At 46.6% G+C, this 19497-nt stretch overlaps 1 protein-coding gene across 1 annotated transcript in view; it reads left to right on the top strand.

Moving 5' to 3' along the window:
• LOC139226571 (uncharacterized) overlaps positions 1-8753 on the top strand; it is a 39994-nt gene extending 31241 nt beyond the window's left edge. The window contains exon 2 of the mRNA XM_070857419.1: positions 1406-8753. Within this exon, the coding sequence (XP_070713520.1) occupies positions 1406-1764 (359 nt within the window). The 3' untranslated portion in view covers positions 1765-8753. The remainder of the gene's footprint in view (positions 1-1405) is intronic.
• Positions 8754-19497: the final 10744 nt, after the last annotated feature.

Here is a 19497-nt window from a genome sequence, read left to right on the forward strand (position 1 = left end):
CTGACTAACTTGATTGAATTTTTTGACGAGGTAACAAGGAGGGTCAATGAGGGCAGTGTGTATGATGTAGTGTATATGGATTTTAGCAAAGCTTTTGACAAAGTGCCAAATGGCAGACTGGTCATGAAAATAAAAGCTCATGGGATCCAGGGCAAAGTGGCAAGTTGGATCCAAAATTGGCTCAGAGACAAGAAGCAAAGGGTAATGGTTGATAGGTGTTTTTATGATTGGAAGGCTGTTTCCAGTGGGGTTCTACAGGGCTCAGTACTAGGTCCCTTGCTTTTTGTGGTATATATCAACGATTTAGACTTGAATGTTGGGGTATGATTAAAAAGTTTGCAGATGATACAAAAATTGGCTGTGTGGTTGGTATTGAAGAAGAAAGCTGCAGGAAGATATCAATCAACTGGTCAGGTGGGCAGAACAGTGGCAAATGGAATTCAATCCAGAGAAGTGTGAGGTAATGCATTTGGGGAGAGCTAACCAGGAAAGGGAATAACATTAAATGGGAGAATACTGAGAAGTGTAGAGAAACAAAGGGACCTTGGAGTGTATGTCCACAGATCCCTGAAGATAGCAGGCCAGGTAGATAAGGTGGTTAAGAAGGCATACGGAATACTTGCCTTTATTAGCCGAGGCATAGAATACAAGAGCAGGGAGGTTATGCTGAATAAAACACTAGTTAGGCCACAGGTAGAGTACTGCATGCAGTTCTGGTCACCGCATTACAGGAAAGATGTGATTGCACGAGAGAGGGTACAGAGGAGATTTACGAGGATGTTACCAGGACTGAAGAATTTTAGCTATGTGGAAAAATTGGATAGGCTGGGGTTGTTTTCTTTGGAACAGAGGAGGCTGAGGGGAGATTTAATTAAGGTGTATAAAATGACGAGGGGCCGAGATAGAGTGTATAGGGAGGACCTGTTTCCCCTTAGCATGGGGGTCAATAACCTGGGGGCATAGATTTAAAGTAATTGGTAGAAGGATTAGAGGGGAGTTGAGGAGAATTTTTTTCATCCAGAGGGTGGTGAGAGTCTGGAACTCACTGCCTGAAAGGGCGGAGGCAGAAACCCTCACCACATTTAAAAAATACTTGGTTCTGCACTTGAAGTGCCGTAACCTACAGGGCTACGGACCGAGAGCTGGAAAGTGGGATTAGGCTGGGTAGATGAGCCAAAAGGCCTCCTTCAGTTCTGTAAATGTCTGAGGCGATGTTAAATATTGGCCAGGACACCAGGGATAACTCCCTTGCTCTTCTTCGAATAGTGACCACGGGATCTTTTATGTCCACCTGAGGGGGCAGGCGGGGCCTCGGTTTAACGTCACATCCGAAAGTTGGTACCTCCGATGAAAGCTCAGATGCAATAATTCTAAAGATCTTCCTTTTCTGCTCTTGTCCCAACAGGCAGTGAGAACCAATACTGTTGGCCTTCTTACCTGCGCTGCCGGAGTGGAGAGCAGTTGGACAAAGCCTTTGTGTTCTTAGACACCGACAAGGGAAAAGTCAACTCGTCTGCAAGTTACGGACTGAGCTCAGCAACAGCGATGTCGGCCCAGGAGGTCCACATGACCCCACAGGCCACCAGCTCCATAATGAGTGAGCAGTGCGGCATCAAGTTTGACACAACAAACCTTTTCAAAACAACGGCCAGCAACTTCTGCGTGCAGGTCACCTGCCAGGAAACTATCTCCACATCGTGTGACTCGCTGAACACCACCCTTAAATGCCCACCCTTCCTGGCCACCATCTGGTCCAGGTTCTAGGAGTCTCCGTGTGGAAGGACGTTGGACAATATGTCCACAGTGAACTAAATATGCACAGTAATGTTTTTTTCTAAAGATATTTTGAAAGGAGACTAAATCGAGACTGTCATTGGACAGAAGAAGCATAGGAATATTTAGAGATGTGATAAAGTGGGGTCCTTGACTCCTAGGAAATATTGGGACCCCTTGTTTTATAGCGAGAGAATGATCTTCTATTTTTTATATGTCCTTGTTCTGTGTAAGTCTGTGAATTCAACATAGGGGTTTCACCCAGTTCTCAATGCTGCTGAGACTCAGTATAACAGGCAATGCAAAGTCATGTCGAGACTGGGTTGCCAACCCTCACTGGATTGTTCTGGAGTTAAAGATTCATCTCTTTGACACTGCTGCCGAGAAACCTGGGAGAAAAATCATAGAGGCAGATAAAGAATTGGAGGCGAGGACAGAAGGTTGTTCGGATGAATCGTAACTCAGCCAATCAGGCAGCATCCCGATTGGCTGAGGGGAGCCTGGGCGCCACGAGGATGGACATGTCGAGCGACCAATGGCGGGAGTGTGGGGGCGAGGCGGTTATGGATGCCTTGAAACCTCCAGGAATATATCCAACCAGAGTTGGCAACCCTTCATCGAAAGCCACGCTGAAGTGGTTTCCTTGTTGCACAATGGATTTCTTCTCATCAAACTGTTGGCTCTTGCGCTGCTCACTGAGCTGGAAGACACGAGGAGATGGCGTTGAATTTCTGTATCTTTAGGAGATCACACCTGACCAATCCCGAAGCATTAATCTTACTTGTATGTTGGCATTATATATATTGTACAGAAAGTGAATCCACAAAGTAGGCCTCATTATACATCTGGTAGCCATAGAAACCAAGGGCCTGATGGAACAGTGCACACAGGGTTGGTGGTATGTGCAGGGGCAGGGGAGGGAGCTTTAACTAGCCTTAAATACATGCATGATACTTAATATAAAAGCGTCATACACTTGCTCTCACCCTCCCAGTGTATTAACAATTCACAATAACTTTATAATGTTAAGTCAGGCTGTCGTTCATCAGCATGTTAAGTCGTTCATCAGCACTATAAACTGCAAAGTGTATGTCGGATAGTATCTTGCAAATACACTCAAAACACAGAGGGAAAATAGCACCTACTGATATTAGGAACCCAGGAACAGAAGTCGGCCATTCAGCCCCACGGGACTGTTCTGCCATTCAATTAGATCATAGCTGACCCAGCCTCAACAGCTTGTTGGGGTAAGGGTTCCAGATGTCCACTACCCTTTGTGTGAAGAAGTGACATTACCTCTGAATGGCTTAGCTCTCATTTTAAGATTATGTCCCCTTGTTCTGTTCTGAATCTGCGCTGCTCCCCCTCTGAGGCCGATCTATCCTTCCTAAGGGGCAGGGCCCAGGACTGCACGCAGTGTCCCGATGGGGTCTGACCAGAGCTTTATATAACTGTAGCATCACTTTCGCCCCTGTATATACCAGTCCCCTCGAGATAAGGGATAACATTCCATTCGCCATTATAATTATGTTTTGTTCCTGTCCATTTGCTTTCAGTGATTTCTGTGCAGAGATCCCTAAATCCCTCGGCTCCCCCACAGTTCCTTGCTTCTCGCCATTTAGAAATTACTCTGGTCGATCTTTTGTAGGTCCAAAGTGGATGACCTCACATTTCCCCACACTAAAAGGTTACTGCACAAGATAAAAGCTCACGGGGTTGGGGGTAATATATTGGCGTGGATAGAGGATTGGCTGACTAACACAAAAGAGAGTCGGGATAAATGGATCATTTTCCAGTTGGGAAACAGTGACTAGTGGAATGCTGCAGGGATCAGTGCTGGGGCCTCAACTATTTACAATCTATATTAATGACTTGGATGGAGGGACCGAGTGTAATGTAGCCAAGTTTTCTGATGATACAAAGGTGGGTAAGAAAGCAAATTGTGAGGAGGACACAAAAATCTGCAAAGGTATATAGTCATTATCATCAGAGGCAATCCCTGGAGTCGAGGATGACTTGCTTCCACAACAAGAAGTTCACAGCTGTTTCAATGAAAGACCTAATATTCCAGGTCCCGAACTAAATCCTGAAGGGTGGAAGATGCCTGTGCATGGATTTTTTATTTTTTTTAAACGTGGTGTGGCCGTTGCACACCAGCCAACACACGGGCTTGACAGAGCTAGGTCTTGGTCCAGTGGCAAGGGTTAATCAAGACGACTGGAGACCAGCTCTGCTGCACAGACCTAGCGTGCACACATATCGCAGTGTGGGCTGGCCTGTGCTGCTCCTGGGTCCTTGTCTCTTGCCCCGAACTCACGCCTCTCCTGGGCCCCGATCACATCCCTCTTCGAATTCTTGCCGCTCCTTCGCCCCGACAAATCTTCATTTAGAAAGACACGGATTAATCAGGGTCAGTCAGCACGGATGTGTTTAGGGAAGGTCGTGTCTGACTAACTTGATTGAATTTTTTGAGGAGGTAACGAAGATGGTCGATGAGGGTAGTGCGTACAATGTAGTATATATGGTCTTTAGCAAGGCTTTTGATAAGGTCCCACATGGCAGTCTGGTCACAAAAGTAAAAGCCCATGGGATTCAGGGCAAAGTGGCAAGTTGGATCCAGAATTGACTCAAAGGCAGGAAGCAAAGGGTAATGGTTGATGGGTATTTTTGTGACTGGAAGGCTGTTTCCACTGTGGTTCCGCAGGACTCAGTACTGGGTCCCTTGCTTTTTGTGATATACATCAATGACCAATGGGCAGGTACAGCAGGAGCAGCAAGGATAGACAGGCTAAGTGAGTGGGCAAAAATTTGGCAGATGGAGTATAATGGTGGGAAAGTGTGAGGTTATCCACTTTGGCAGAAATAATAAAAAAGCAAATTATAATTTAAATGTTGAAAAATTGCAAAGTGCTGCAGTACAGAGACCTGGGGGTCCTTGTGCATGAAACACAAAAAGTTAGTATGCAGGTACAGCAAGTAATCAGGAAGGCAAATGGAATCTTGGCCTTTATTGCAAGGGGGATGGAGTATAAAAGCAGAGAAGTCCTGCTACAACTGTACAGGGTATTGGTGAGGCCACACCTGGAGTGCTGCGTAGAGTTTTGGTCTCCGTATTTAAGGAGGGATATACTTGCATTGGAGGCTGTTCAGAGAAGGTTCACTAGGTTGATTCTGGAGATGAGGAGGTTAACTTATGAAGATAGGTTGAGCCTATACTCATTGGAGTTCAGAAGAATGAGAGGTGATCTTATTGAAACTTATAAGATATTGAGGGGACTTGACAAGATGGATGCAGAGAGGATATTTCCACTCATCGGGGAAACTAAAACTAGGGGTAGTCTTAGAATAAGAGGCCGCCCATTTAAAACTGAGATGAGGAGCCATTTCTTCTCTGAGGGTTGTAAATCTGTGGAATTCTCTGCATCAGAGAGCGGTGGAGGCTGGGTCATTAAATATATTTAAGGCAGAGATAGACAGATTTTTGAGCGATAAAGGGAGTCAAGGGTTATGGGGAGTGGGCAGGGAAGTGGAGCTGAGTCCATGATCAGATCAGCCATGATCTTATTGAATGGCGGAGCAGGCTCGAGGGGCCAAATGGCCAACTCCTGTTCCTATTTCTTATGTTCTCATGTTTATTTAAACTCCATCTGCCACAGTTTTGCCCACTCACTGAATCTGCCAATGTCCCGTTGCAACTGTCTGCTCCCATCTGCACTGTTTACTGTGACACCGAACTTGGTGCCGTCAGCAAATTGGATATACAGCTCGCTGTTCCTTCATCCAAGGCATTTATAAATATGGTGAAAAGCTGATGGCCCAGTAGAGCGCACTAGTCACATCCTGCCCATTGGGGAACATGCCCATTACCCCAGGGCCTTCACTATTTCTGCCCTCCATTTCCCTCAGGATCCTTGTATGTAACCCATCAGGTCCTGGCATTTTGTCTCTCTTCAGCTTAATTAACCTCTCTCTCTCACCTTCCTTTTATTTATAATATTTCTCCTCTCACTTTAACCAATTCAGGATTGACCTCTTCCCCCATGATCATTCTCGTGTCATCATAGAAACATAGAAATTTACAGTGCAGAAGGAGGCCACCTCGGCCCATCATATCCACACCAGCTGACAAAGAGCCGCACGGCCCTTGGTTAGCAGCCCTGAAAATATAGAAACATAGAAAATAGGTGCAAGAGCAGGCCATTCGGCCCTTCGAGCCTGCACCATCATTCAATAAGATCATGGCTGATCATTCCCTCAGTATCCCTTTCCTGCTTTCTCTCCATACCCCTTGATCCCTTTAGCCATAAGGGCCATATCTAACTCCCTCTTGAATATATCCAATGAACTGCCATCAACAACTCTCTGCGGCAGGGAATTCCACAGGTTAACAACTCTCTGAGTGAAGAAGTTTCTCCTCATCTCAGTCCTAAATGGCTTACTCCTTATCCTTAGACTATTTCCTCTGATTCTGGACTTCCCCAACATCGGGAACATTCTTCCTGCATCTAACCTGTCCAGTCCTGTCAGAATTTTATATGTTTCTATGAGATCCCCTCTCATCCTTCTAAACTCCATTGAATACAGGCCCAGTCGATCCAGTCTCTCCTCATATGTTAGTCCTGCCATCCCAGGAATTAGTCTGGTGAACCTTCGCTGCACTCCCTCAATAGCAAGAACGTCCTTCCTCAGATTAGACCAAAACTGAACACAATATTCCAGGTGAGGCCTCACCAAGGTCCTGTACAACTGCAGTAAGACCTCCCTGCTCCTATACTCAAATCCCCTAGCTATGAAGGCCAACATACCATTTGCCTTCTTCACCACCTGCTGTACCTGCATGCCAACTTTCAATGACTGATTAACCATGACACCCAGGTCTCGTTGCACCTCCCCTTTTCCTAATCTGCCGCTATTCAGATAATATTCTGCCTTCGTGTTTTTGCCACCAAAGTGGATAGCCTCACATTTATCCACATTATATTGCATCTGCCACGCATTTGCCCACTCAACTAACCTGTCCAAGTCACCCTGCAGCCTTTTAGCGTCCTCCTCATAGCTCACACTGCCACCCAGCTTAGTGTCATCTGCAAACTTGGAGATATTACACTCAATTCCCTCATCCAAATCATTAATGTATATTGTAAGGGGTTCCAGCACTGAGCCCTGCGGCACCCCACTAGTCACTGCCTGCCATTCTGAAAATGACCCGTTTATCCCGACTCTCTGCTTCCTGTCTGCCAACCAGTTCTCTATCCACGTCAGTACATTACCCCCAATACCATGTGCTTTAATTTTGCACACCAATCTCTTGTGTGGGACCTTGTCGAAAGCCTTTTGAAAGTCTAAATAGACCACATCCACTGGTTCTCCCTTGTCCACTCTACCAGTTACATCCTCACTGTGAAGGTTACATATAAACCTATGAACAATGGCGGAAAGGCAAAGAGCACCCGGCCCAAACCAGTCCGCGTCACAACTGCGACTCCCCTTATACTGAAACATTCTACACTCCACCCCAACTGGAGCCATGTGATCTCCTGGGAGAGGTAAACATTAGGTAAAAACCCAGGCCAATTTAGGAAGAAAAAGTCTGGGAAAATGCCTCTCCGACCCATCCAGGCGATCGTAGGCAGTCCCTCGAAATCGAGGAAGACTTGCTTTCACTCTGAAAGTGAGTTCTTAGGTAAGCACTGATAGAAAGTACTTGTTAAGAATCCTCATCAATTTAAGCTTCTTCTCTCATAACTCACAACCCCGCTCAGAGTTATTACTAAATGTTGAAGTTCTCCATGTGACTGCTTGGAACACCCGGCATATTCAGAGGCTCAGAATGGTTGTCAGTCGCGGTCATTTCTGACAGCATCCCTTATTGGAACAGATACAGTACACAGCAAACCAGGCTGCTGTGATAGGTGGCATTATACACTGAAAATATTAATTCTTCGCTTTTGTACACTGAACAAACCCTTATTTCTGCCATTTTGCACAGTTTCCCTTGGGCCCTGAATTAAAGGTGCTGTTTGTGACCCACTCACCCATCACCTCTGTGCTCGCCGACCTACATTGGCTCACGGTCCGGCAACACCTCGAGTTTAAAATTTTCATCCTTGTTTTCAAATCCCTCCATGGCCTCTCCCCTCCCTATCTCTAATCTCCTCCAGCCCCACAACCCCCCCCCCCCATCCTGAGATCTCAGCACTCCTCTAATAAGGGCCTCTTGACCATCCTCAATTATAATTGCTCCACCATTGGTGGCTGTGCCTTCTGTTGCCTGGGCTCTGAGCTCTGGATTTTCATCCCTAAACCTCTCCGCCTCGCTACTTCTCATTCCTCCTTAAAACCTACCTCTTTGACCAAGCTTTTGGTCATCTTCCCAAATTTCTCCTTTTGTGGCTCGGTGTCAAATTTTGTTTTATAACACTCCTGAGAAGCACCTTGGGACATTTTACTACGTTTAACACGCTATATAAATAGCAGCTGTTGTTGACAAGCTGGCTGATTGCGGTTCCTTCGAGGCCTGCTCTTGCTGAGACAGTGAGTCTGTAATCTGACCTACTGTTCACTGGCCCATTGGAGTCAGGGGGTGAGTTCCTCTTCCGAGAAGGATGGGAGAGTGCTGAAGGGCTGAGAACTAAACGACTCCCTCAGAAATGGCATGGTTCCAAGCCACAAGTTCCAGGGGGTTAGCCCATCATTGAACATGGAGGAAAATGCTCACATTTGTTACAAGAAATGTGTCTCAAGTGTCTGAGTATCACAATTTTAAATGTGTCTCCTAAACTGCACTGCTATTGTAAATATAAAACAAGCATTTTTCTGAATGTTTTTTGCACTAATGTATACCTTCTATATGCTCCTCTTAGGTGTATACTATTACCATACATAGAATCAGTTATAGACAAGGTTAAAATCGCAAGTCTAGATGCTGCTAATACTGAACAATTTGTACGAACTGCAAACCAATTGAAATAAATGTTAAAGCTCCAATATTTCGGTCTCCCAATTGCTCTACATTTACATTATGGAACAGAACAAGAGCAAAGCCAACTCGATCCACGCCAGCTCGGTCCAGCGCCTAGTCATTCTACCACTATCGACTAATTCCACTAAAAGCTCAATCCAGCAACTTACTTCCAACACCAACTAATGTACTAATGTACCCCCAACTCACTCCTCCACCAGCTCATTACACCACCAATTCATTCAATCAGCAGATCATTGCACCAACCCGTTGCATTCGAGTTTAACCTAATTGCTTTAGCAGTTCCTCATCCACCTTCCTTCCCGTCCATCATAGGCAGTCCCTCAGAATTGAGGAAGACTTGCTTCCACTCTTAAAATGTGTCCTTAGGTGGCTGGACAGTCCAATACAAGAACCACAGTCCCTGTCACAGGTGGGACAGATAGTCGTTGAGAGAAGGGGTGGGTGGGACTGGTTTGCCGCACACTCTTTCCGCTGCCTGCGCTTGATTTCTACATGCTCTCAGCGATGAGACTCGAGGCGCTCAGCGTTCTCCCAGATGCACTTCCTCCACTTACGATGGTCTTTGGCCAGGGACTCCCAGGTGTCAGTGGGGATGTTGCACTTTATCAGGGAGGCTTTGAGGATGTTCTTGTAGTGTTTCTTCTGCCCACCTTTGGCTCATTTGCCGTGAAGGAGTTCCGAGTAGAGCGCTTGCTTTGGGAGTCTCGTGTCTGGCATGCGGACAATGTGGCTTGCCCAGCAGAGTTGATCAAGTGTGGTCAGTGTTTCAATGCTGGGGATGTTGGCCTGGTCGAGGATGTTCATGTTGGTGCGTCTGTCCTCCCAGGAGATTTGTAGGATCATGCGGAGACATCGCTGGTGGTATTTCTCCAGCGACTTGAATTGTTTACTGTACATGGTCCATGTCTCTGAACCATACAGGAGGTGGGTATTACTACGGCCCTGTAGACCATGAGCTTGGTGGCAGCCCGGCGGCATCGCCCCAACCCTCCGCCTGCGCCACGATAGCATGCAAGCCGTGATCCTTATCAACGGATCCATTACAGACCCAATCCACGTCCGGACCAGGGTCAAACGGGGCTGCGTCATCGCCCCAACCTTCTTCTCAATCTTCCTCGCTGCCACGCTCCACCTTAGTCAACAAACTCCCCGCTGGAGTGGAACTAGACTATAGATCCAGTGGGGAAACTGTTCAACCTGCGCCGTCTCCAGGCCACGTCCAAGACCACCCCAACCTCTGTCGTCGAGCTGCAGTACGTGGACAACGCCTGCTTCTGCGCACATTCAGAGGCCGAACCCCAGGACATAGTCGACTTATTTACTGAGGCGTATGAAAGCATGGGCCTTACGCTAAACATACATAAGACAAAGGTCCTCCACCAGCCTGTCCTCGCCGCACAGCACTGCCCTCCAGTCATCAAGTACTGTTGAGGGGGATGACTCATCAGGGGAGGGCAGCAGCAGCCAAGTTCATGGCACCGTGGCTGGCTCTGTTGCACAGGAGGGCAGGAAAAAGAGTGGGAGAGCGATAGTGATAGGGGATTCAATTGTGAGGGGAATTGATAGGCGTTTCTGCGGCCGCAACCGAGACTCCAGGATGGTATGTTGCCTCCCTGGTGCAAGGGTCAAGGATGTTTCGGAGCGGGTGCAGGACATTCTAAAAAGGGAGGGAGAACAGCCAGTTGTCGTGGTGCACATTGGTACCAACGACATAGGTAAAAAAAGGGATGAGGTCCTATGAAACGAATTTAAGGAGCTAGGAGCTAAATTAAAAAGTAGGACCTCAAAAGTAGTAATCTCGGGATTGCTACCAGTGCCACGTGCTAGTCAGAGTAGGAATCGTAGGATAGCGCAGATGAATACGTGGCTTGAGCAGTGGTGCAGCAGGGAGGGATTCAAATTCCTGGGGCATTGGAACCGGTTCTGGGGGAGGTGGGACCAGTACAAACCGGACGGTCTGCACCTGGACAGGACTGGAACCAATGTCCTAGGGGGAGTGTTTGCTAGTGCTGTTGGGGAGGAGTTAAAGTAATATGGCAGGGGGATGGGAACCAATGCAGGGAGACAGAGGGAAACAAAAAGGAGACAAAAGCAAAAGACAGAAAGGAGATGAGGAAAAGTGGAGGGCAGAGAAACACAAGGCAAAGAACAAAAAGGGCCACTCTACAGCAAAATTCTAAAAAGACAAAGGGTGTTAAAAAAACAAGCCTGAAGGCTTTGTGTCTTAATGCAAGGAGTATCTGTAATAAGGTGGATGAATTAACTGTGCAAATAGAGGTTAACAAATATGATGTGATTGGGATTACAGAGACGTGGCTCCAGGATGATCACGGCTGGGAACTCAACATCCAGGGTATTCAACATTCAGGAAGGATAGAATAAAAGGAAAAGGAGGTGGGGTAGCATTGCTGGTTAAAGAGGAGATTAATGTAATAGTTAGGAAGGACATTAGCTTGAATGATGTGGAATCTATATGAGTCGAGCTGCAGAACACCAAAGGGCAAAAAACATTAGTGGGAGTTGTGTACAGACCTCCAAACAGTAGTAGTGATGTTGGGGAGGGCATCAAACAGGAAATTAGGGGTGCGTGCAATAAAGCTGCAGCAGTTATAATGGGTGACTTTAATATGCACATAGATTGGGCTAACCAAACTGGAAGCAATACGGTGGAGGAGGATTTCCTGGAGTGCATAAGGGATGGTTTTCTAGACCAATATGTTAAGGAACCAACTAGGGGGGAGGCCATCTTAGACTGGGTGTTATGTAATGAGAGAGGATTAATTAGCAATCTCGTTGTGCGAGGCCCCTTGGGGAAGAGTGACCATAATATGGTGGAATTCTGCATTAGGATGGAGAATGAAAGTTAATTCAGAGACCATAGTCCAAAACTTAAAGAAGGGTAACTTTGAAGCTATGAGGCGTGAATTGGCTCGGATAGATTGGCGAATGATACTTAAGGGGTTGACTGTGGATGGGCAATGGCAGACATTTAGAGACCGCATGGATGAACTACAACAATTGTACATTCCTGTCTGGCATAAAAATAAAAAAAGGAAGGTGGCTCAACCGTGGCTATCAAGGGAAATCAGGGATAGTATTAAAGCCAAGGAAGTGGCATACAAATTGGCCAGAAATAGCAGCGAACCCGGAACTGGGAGAAATTTAGAACTCAGCAGAGGAGGACAAAGGGTTTGATTAGGGCAGGGAAAATCGAGTACGAGGGGAAGCTTGCAGGGAACATCAAGACGGATTGCAAAAGTTTGTATAGATATGTAAAGAGAAAAAGGTTAGTAAAGACAAACGTAGGTCCCCTGCAGTCAGAATCAGGGGAAGTCATAACGGGGAACAAAGAAATGGCGGACCAATTGAACAAGTACTTTGGTTCGGTATTCACTAAGGAGGACACATACAACCTTCCGGATATAAAAGGGGTCAGAGGGTCTAGTAAGGAGGAGGAACTGAGGGAAATCCTTATTAGTTGGCAAATTGTGTTGGGGAAATTGATGGGATTGAAGGCCGATAAATCCCCAGGGCCTGATGGACTGCATCCCAGAGTACTTAAGGAGGTGGCCTTGGAAATAGCGGATGCATTGACAGTCATTTTCCAACATTCCATTGACTTTGGATCAGTTCCTATCGAGTGGAGGGTAGCCAATGTAACCCCACTTTTTAAAAAAGGAGGGAGAGAGAAAACAGGGAATTACAGACCGGTCAGCCTGACCTCAGTAGTGGGTAAAATGATGGAATCAATTATTAAGGATGCCATAGCAGCGCATTTGGAAAGAGGTGACATTATAGGTGCAAGTCAGCATGGATTTGTGAAAGAGAAATCATGCTTGACAAATCTTCTGGAATTTTTTGAGGATGTTTCCAGTAGAGTGGACAAGGGAGAACCAGCTGATGTAGTGTATTTGGACTTTCAGAAGGCTTTCGACAAAGTCCCACACAAGAGATTAATGTGCAAAGTTAAAGCACATGGGACTGGGGGTAGTGTGCTGACGTGGATTAAGAACTGGTTGTCAGACAGGAAGCAAAGAGTAGGAGCAAATGGGTACTTTTCAGAATGGCAGGCAGTGACTAGTGGGGTACCGCAAGGTTCTGTGCTGGGGCCCCAGCTGTTTACATTGTTCATTAATGACTTAGAATGAGGGATTAAATGTGTATCTCCAAATTTGCGGATGACACTAAGTTGGGTGGCAGTGTGAGCTGCGAGGAGGATGCTATGAGGCTGCAGAGTGACTTGGATAGGTTAGGTGAGTGGGCAAATGCATGGCAGATGAAGTATAATGTGGATAAATGTGAGGTTATCTACTTTGGTGGTAAAAACAGAGAGACAGACTATTATCTGAATGGTGACAGATTAGGAAAAGGGGAGGTGCAACGAGACCTGGGTGTCATGGTACATCAGTCATTGAAGGTTGGCATGCAGGTACAGCAGGTGGTTAAGAAAGCAAATGGCATGTTGGCCTTCATAACGAGGGGATTGGAGTACAGGGGCAGGGAGGTGTTGCTACAGTTGTACAGGGCCTTGGTGAGGCCACACCTGGAGTATTGTGTACAGTTTTGGTCTCCTAACTTGAGGAAAGACATTCTTGCTATTGAGGGAGTGCAGCGAAGGTTCACCAGACAGATTCCCGGGATGGCGGGACTGACCTATCAAGAAAGACTGGATCAACTGGGTTTGTATTCACTGGAGTTCAGAAGAATGAGAGGGGAACTCATAGAAACGTTTAAAATTCTGATGGGTTCAGACAGGTTAGATGCAGGAAGAATGTTCCCAATGTTGGGGAAGTCAGAACCAGGGGTCACAGTCTAAGGATAAGGGGTAAGCCATTTAGGACCAAGATGAGGAGAAATTTCTTCACCCAGAGAGTGCTGAACCTGTGGAATTCTCTACCACAGAAAGTTGTTGAGGCCAATTCACTAAATATATTCAAAAAGGAGTTCGATGTAGTACTTACTACTCGGGGGATCAAGGGGTATGGCGAGAAAGCAGGAATGGGGTACTGAAGTTGCATGTTCAGCCATGAACTCATTGAATGGCAGTGCAGGCTAGAAGGGCCGAAAGGCCTACTCCTGCACCTATTTTCTATGTTTCTATGTTTCAAGACCCATGGCGCGGCCCTGGACAACGTGGACCATTTCCCATACCTCGGGAGCCTCTTAGCAACAAAAGCAGAAAGCAGACATCGATGAGAAGATTCAACACCGCCCCCAGTGCGCCAGTGCAGTCTTCGGCCGCCTGAGGAAAAGAGTGTTTGAAGACCAGGCCCTCAACTCTACCACCAAGCTCATGGTCTACAGGGCTGTTGTAATACCCGCCCTCCTGTATGGCTCAGAGACATGGACCATGTACAGTAGACACCTCAAATCACTGGAGAAGTCCCACTAACGATGCCTCCACATGATCCTACAAAATCCCCTGGGAGGACAGATGCACCAACGTTAGCGTCCTCGACCAGGCCAACATCCCCAGCATCGAAGCACTGACGACACTTGACCAGCTCCGCTGGACAAGCCACATTGTCCGCATGCCTGACACGAGACTCCCAAAGCAAACGCTCTACTCGGAACTCCTTCACGGCAAACGAGCCAAAGGTGGGCAAAGGAAACGTTACAAGGACACCCTCAAAGCCTTCCTGATAAAGTGCAACATCCCCACCGACACCTGGGAGTCTCTGGCCAAAGACTGCTCTAAGTGGAGGAAGTGCATCCGGGAGGGCGCTGAGCACCTCGAGTCTCATCGACGAGTGCATGCAGAAAACAAGCGCAGGCAGCGGAAAGAGCATGCAGCAAACCAGTCCCACCCACCCTTACCCTCAACGACGATCTGTCCCACCTGCGACAGGGACTGTGGTTCTCGTATTGGGACTGTTCAGCCACCTAAGGACTCATTTTAAGGGTGGAAGCAAGTCTTCCTCGATTCCGAGGGACTGCCTATGATGACCCCAGTCCGGACGTGGATTGGGTCTGTAACGAATCCGTTGGTAAGGATCACGACCTGCATGTTGTCGTGGAGCAAGCGGAGGATGGTGACGAACATTTGGGGGCAGCCGAAACAGGGGAGGGTGCTCCACAGACCCTCCCGGTTGACAGTGTCAAAGGCCTTTGTAAGGTCGAAGGCCATGTATAAGGGCAGGTGCTGTTCCCTGCACTTTCTCTGTCCATCCCCTCACTGTCCACCCCTTCACCATCCATGTCCTTCCATGACCAGCTTAATCTATCACAATCTCATTCAACCACAAGCCCAACTCACCAAAGGTCATTGTATCATCAAATCGTTCCATGATCACCAGCTCATTGCATCACCAATTCAAACCACAAGTAGCTCATTCCGACCCATTAACCAGTAGCTCATTCCACCACCAACATATTGCACCACCAGCCCGCTCCAGCGCCATTCATTCCACCAGCAACTCCTTACATCATCAACTCATTCCATTAAATTATTTCACCACCTTCGTATTCCACCACCAGCTCATTTCAAAACATATTTTAAGAGCTTCTACAAGTATGCAAAAAGGAAGAATAGCAAAAGTAAGCGTTGATCCCTTAGAGGCCGAGACAGGTGAAATTATAATGGAAAATAAGGAAATGGCGGAGACTTTAAACAAATATTTTGTATCTGTCTTCACAGTCGACGATACAAAAACCATACCAAATATAGTGGGGAACCAAGGGGCTAATAAGACTGAGGAACTTAAAGTAATTAATATCAGTGGAGAAAAAGTACTTGAGAAACTAATGGGACTAAAAGCCGACAAATCCCTTGGACCTGACGGCCTACATCCTACGGTTCTAAAAGAGGTAACTGCAGAGATAGTGGATGCATTGGTTGTGATCTTCTAAAATTCCATAGATTGAAATCAGTCCCATTGCAAACATAATCCCATTGTTCAAAAAAGGAGAGGGAAGACAAGGAACTATAGGCTAGTTAGCCTGACATCAGTCGTTGGGAAAATGCTGGAATCCATTATTAAGGAAGAGGTAACAGGACACTTAGAAAATTATAATATGATTAGGCAGAGTCAACATGGTTTTATGAAAGGGAAATAGTGTTAAAACAAATTAGGGTTTTTTGAGGATTTAACTTGCAGAATAGATAAAGGGGAACCAGTGGATGTAGTATATTTGGATTTCCAAATGACATTCGATAAGGTGCCACATGAAAGGTTGATACACAAGATAAGGGCTCCTGGGGTTGGGGGTAATATATTAGCATGAATAGGGGATTGGTTAACAGAGAATTGGGATAAACGGGTCATTTTAACTAGTGCTTGGGTCTCAGCTATTTACAATCTATATTAATGACTTAGATGAAGGGACCGAGTGCAATGTATCCAAGTTTGCTGACAATAAACAGCTAGGTGGGAAAGTAAGCTGTGAGGAGACCATAAAGGAATATAGACAAGTTAAGTGAGTGGGCAATAAGGTGGCAGAAGAGTGAAATGTGAGGTTATTCACTTTGGTAAGAAGAATAGCAAGAGAGAATATATTTTTTTTAAATGGTGAGAAACTGTTAAATGTTAGTGTTGAGAGATTTGCGTGCCCCTCGTACAGGAAACAGAGTTAGCATACAGGTACAGTAAGCAAATAGGAAGGCAAATGGCATGTTGTCCTTTATTGCAAGGGGGTTGGAGTACAAGAGTAAGGAAGCCTTACTACAATTGTACAGGGCCTTGGTGAGACCACACCTGGAGTACTAGGCACAGTTTTGGTCTACTTATCTGAGAAATGACATACATGCCTTAGAGGTTGATTCCTGGGATGAGGAGAGACTGAGCCTCTACTCTCTCTGGAGTTTAGAAGAATGAGAGGTGATTTCATTGCAACATAAAAGATTCTTAAGGGGATTGACAGGGTAGATGCTGAGAGGCCGTTTCCCCTGGGCTGGAGTGCCTAGAACCAGGGGTCACAGTCTTAGGATAAGGGGTTGGCCATTTAATACGGAGATGAGAAATTTCTTCACTCAGAGGATTGTGAATCCTTGGAATTCCCTGCCCAGAGGGCTGTGGATGCCGAGTCTCGGAGTAGATTCAAGGCTGAGATCGATAGATTTTTGGAATCTAGGGGAATCAAGAGATATGGTGATCGGGTGGGAAAGTGGAGTTGAGGTCGATGATCAGCCATGATCTTATTGAATGGCGGAGCAGGCTCGAGGGGCCGTATGGCCCACTCCTGCTCCTAATTCTATGCTCGCTCCACCACCAACTCATGCCGCAATCAGAGGAAACTCACTGTAGTACGGGACCGCTCAGTCAGGCATCTTGGCTCATTTTCTTGCACCCTTCCCCAGCCTAGAGGTCCTGAGACCAAACACAGCACCCCTCCCGCGATCAGCCACTGGGCTGGGACCAGGGGTTGGACCCAGCATGCTGGGTCTGATGGCCCAGCCACTCACTGGATAAATCTGAAGAGCCCCATCAGGGAAAGTTGCAAAATAATTCATGAGAAAAAAAAAATTTAATAATGCTTCACTGTGCCTGAATCCTGAAGCTGTTCTATAAATCAAGAAATCCACTAGGGAATTGAGAAAACCTTCTTTACCCAGAGAGTGGTTAGAATGTGGAACATGTGACCAGAAAAACAATTTACATTTATATAGCCATTTGTTGCAGCAAAACATCCCAAGGCGCTTAACAAGAGCGATATCAATAAAAACATTTTGGACACCGAGCCACAGAAGGAGATATCAGGACAGATGACAAAAAGCTTGGTCAAAGCAGCAGGTTTTAAGAAGCGTCTTAGACAGAGAGGGTCAGGCAGCTGGAAGCCGCCAACGGTGAAGCGATTAAATTCGGGGATACGCAAGAGGCCAGAATTGGAGGAGCGCAGAGATCGCGGAGGCTTGTAGGGCTGGGGGAGGTTACAGAGATAGGGAGGTCGAGGCGAATAGTATCGATGCATTTAAGGGGAAGCTGGATAAACACGAGGGAGAAAGGAATAGAAGGATGTGGTGATGGGGCGAGATGGAGAGGGGTGGGAGGGGGCTCGAGTGGAGCATAAACCCCGGCACGGACCCACTGGGCCGAATGGCCTGATTCTGTGCTGAAAGTTCTACGTAATATAGGAATACAGGGAAAGAATGGCAGAAAACAGCACTGAGGGCGGGATTCAAGTGAAATAACTAGCTTTTAGCTACGGATATTGTGTACACTTTATTATTCAAAAAATAGGAATTCTCCGTTGCTCTGTGGGTTTTGAGGAGCAGGGTAAAGGAGAAAGATACAGACCTTGCCAGCTGAGGCAGGGAACGTGTTTCTGCCCACACGGCTGGTACTATATCACACTGCGGAACAAACTATACACTATATACATGACATTTTATATATTACAGAAACTATGCAATGTTTCTTTCTGTACTGTTCTTATCAAAACAAGCAGTCCAAGTAAACATGGATAGTAAAATCAAATGGAAGGGCCTTTGAATGAGCCATTGTCAGACCCTGGACCGCTCGGTTTTAAAGGTGGAGCTGGGGACTGAGTATTATTTTTGCTGCACTGATACAAGAAGCACCATCACCTCCTGTGTTTCACAAATGAAAACCAGTTTTTCCACCAACAATTATTGCACAGTGAAGAATATATATTGTTTTACTGGGGTACAGGCACCCTCCAAGTATAGAATCATACGGCACAGAAGGGGGCCATTTGGCCCATCATGCCTGTGCTGGCTCTGTGAAAGAGCAATCCAGCCACTTCCCACTTCCCTTAATCCAGCAAATTATTCCATTGAAAGTATATATCCAATTCCCTTTTGAGAGCTACTACCGAATCTGCTCCCACCACCCTTTCGGGCAACGCGTTCCCGATCACAACAACTCACTGCGCAAAGAAATTCTCCTCCTCTCCCCTCTGGGTCTTTTACCAATTACCTTAATTCAGTACCTCGCACAAGTGGCCATACTTTGTGTATCAGCCAAGACAGTGAGTATCTGCAGGCTATTCGACAACAGAAAGCGTCACGAATGAACCTGATCCTGCCTTTCCCAGTCGGGGTCAGTGGGTGGTGATCGGGAGTGGGAACCCTGGCTGGTGTTTCATTTCCTGAACCCAGGGGTACTGAGGCCCACTACTGCCCCAGCTGGGTTCTGCAGACCAAACATTCGTCCGATCACCAGGCTCCTTTAAGAATTAATTCTCACTATTTTCACTGCCTCCTTTGATTATTTCTGTTGAGTGAGTCACAACAGTGACTGGATTTCAAACGTGATTCATTGGATTTTAAACCCTTTGCCACATCCTGCGGAAGTGATGAGGCCAAATAAAAGCAAGTTCCTTCTTTATTTCTTAATTGACATTCTGACTGGTGTAAGGACTGGGAAACATCACGTCTACACTGGAGGGGCACTTCTCAGATTGGGACTGAGGTTAATTGTTGGGACAGTGTAGAGGGAGCTTTACTCTGTATCTAACCCGTGCTGTACCTGCCCTGGGAGTGTTTGATGGGACAGTGTAGAGGGAGCTTTACTCTGTATCTAACCCCGTGCTGTACCTGCCCTGGGAGTGTTTGATGGGACAGTGTAGAGGGAGCTTTACTCTGTATCTAACCCGTGCTGTACCTGCCCTGGGAGTGTTTGATGGGACAGTGTAGAGGGAGCTTTACTCTGTATCTAACCCCGTGCTGTACCTGCCCTGGGAGTATGTGGTGCTGACCCTGGGTGCCTGAAATGTAAAGTTCTCCATTTCCCAGTACTGACATCTCTCTGCTTGATGAGCACAAACTAAAGACAGAAATA

The sequence above is a fragment of the Pristiophorus japonicus genome, chromosome 16 (genome assembly GCF_044704955.1).
Source record: "Pristiophorus japonicus isolate sPriJap1 chromosome 16, sPriJap1.hap1, whole genome shotgun sequence".
NCBI classification, from domain to species: domain Eukaryota; kingdom Metazoa; phylum Chordata; class Chondrichthyes; family Pristiophoridae; genus Pristiophorus; species Pristiophorus japonicus.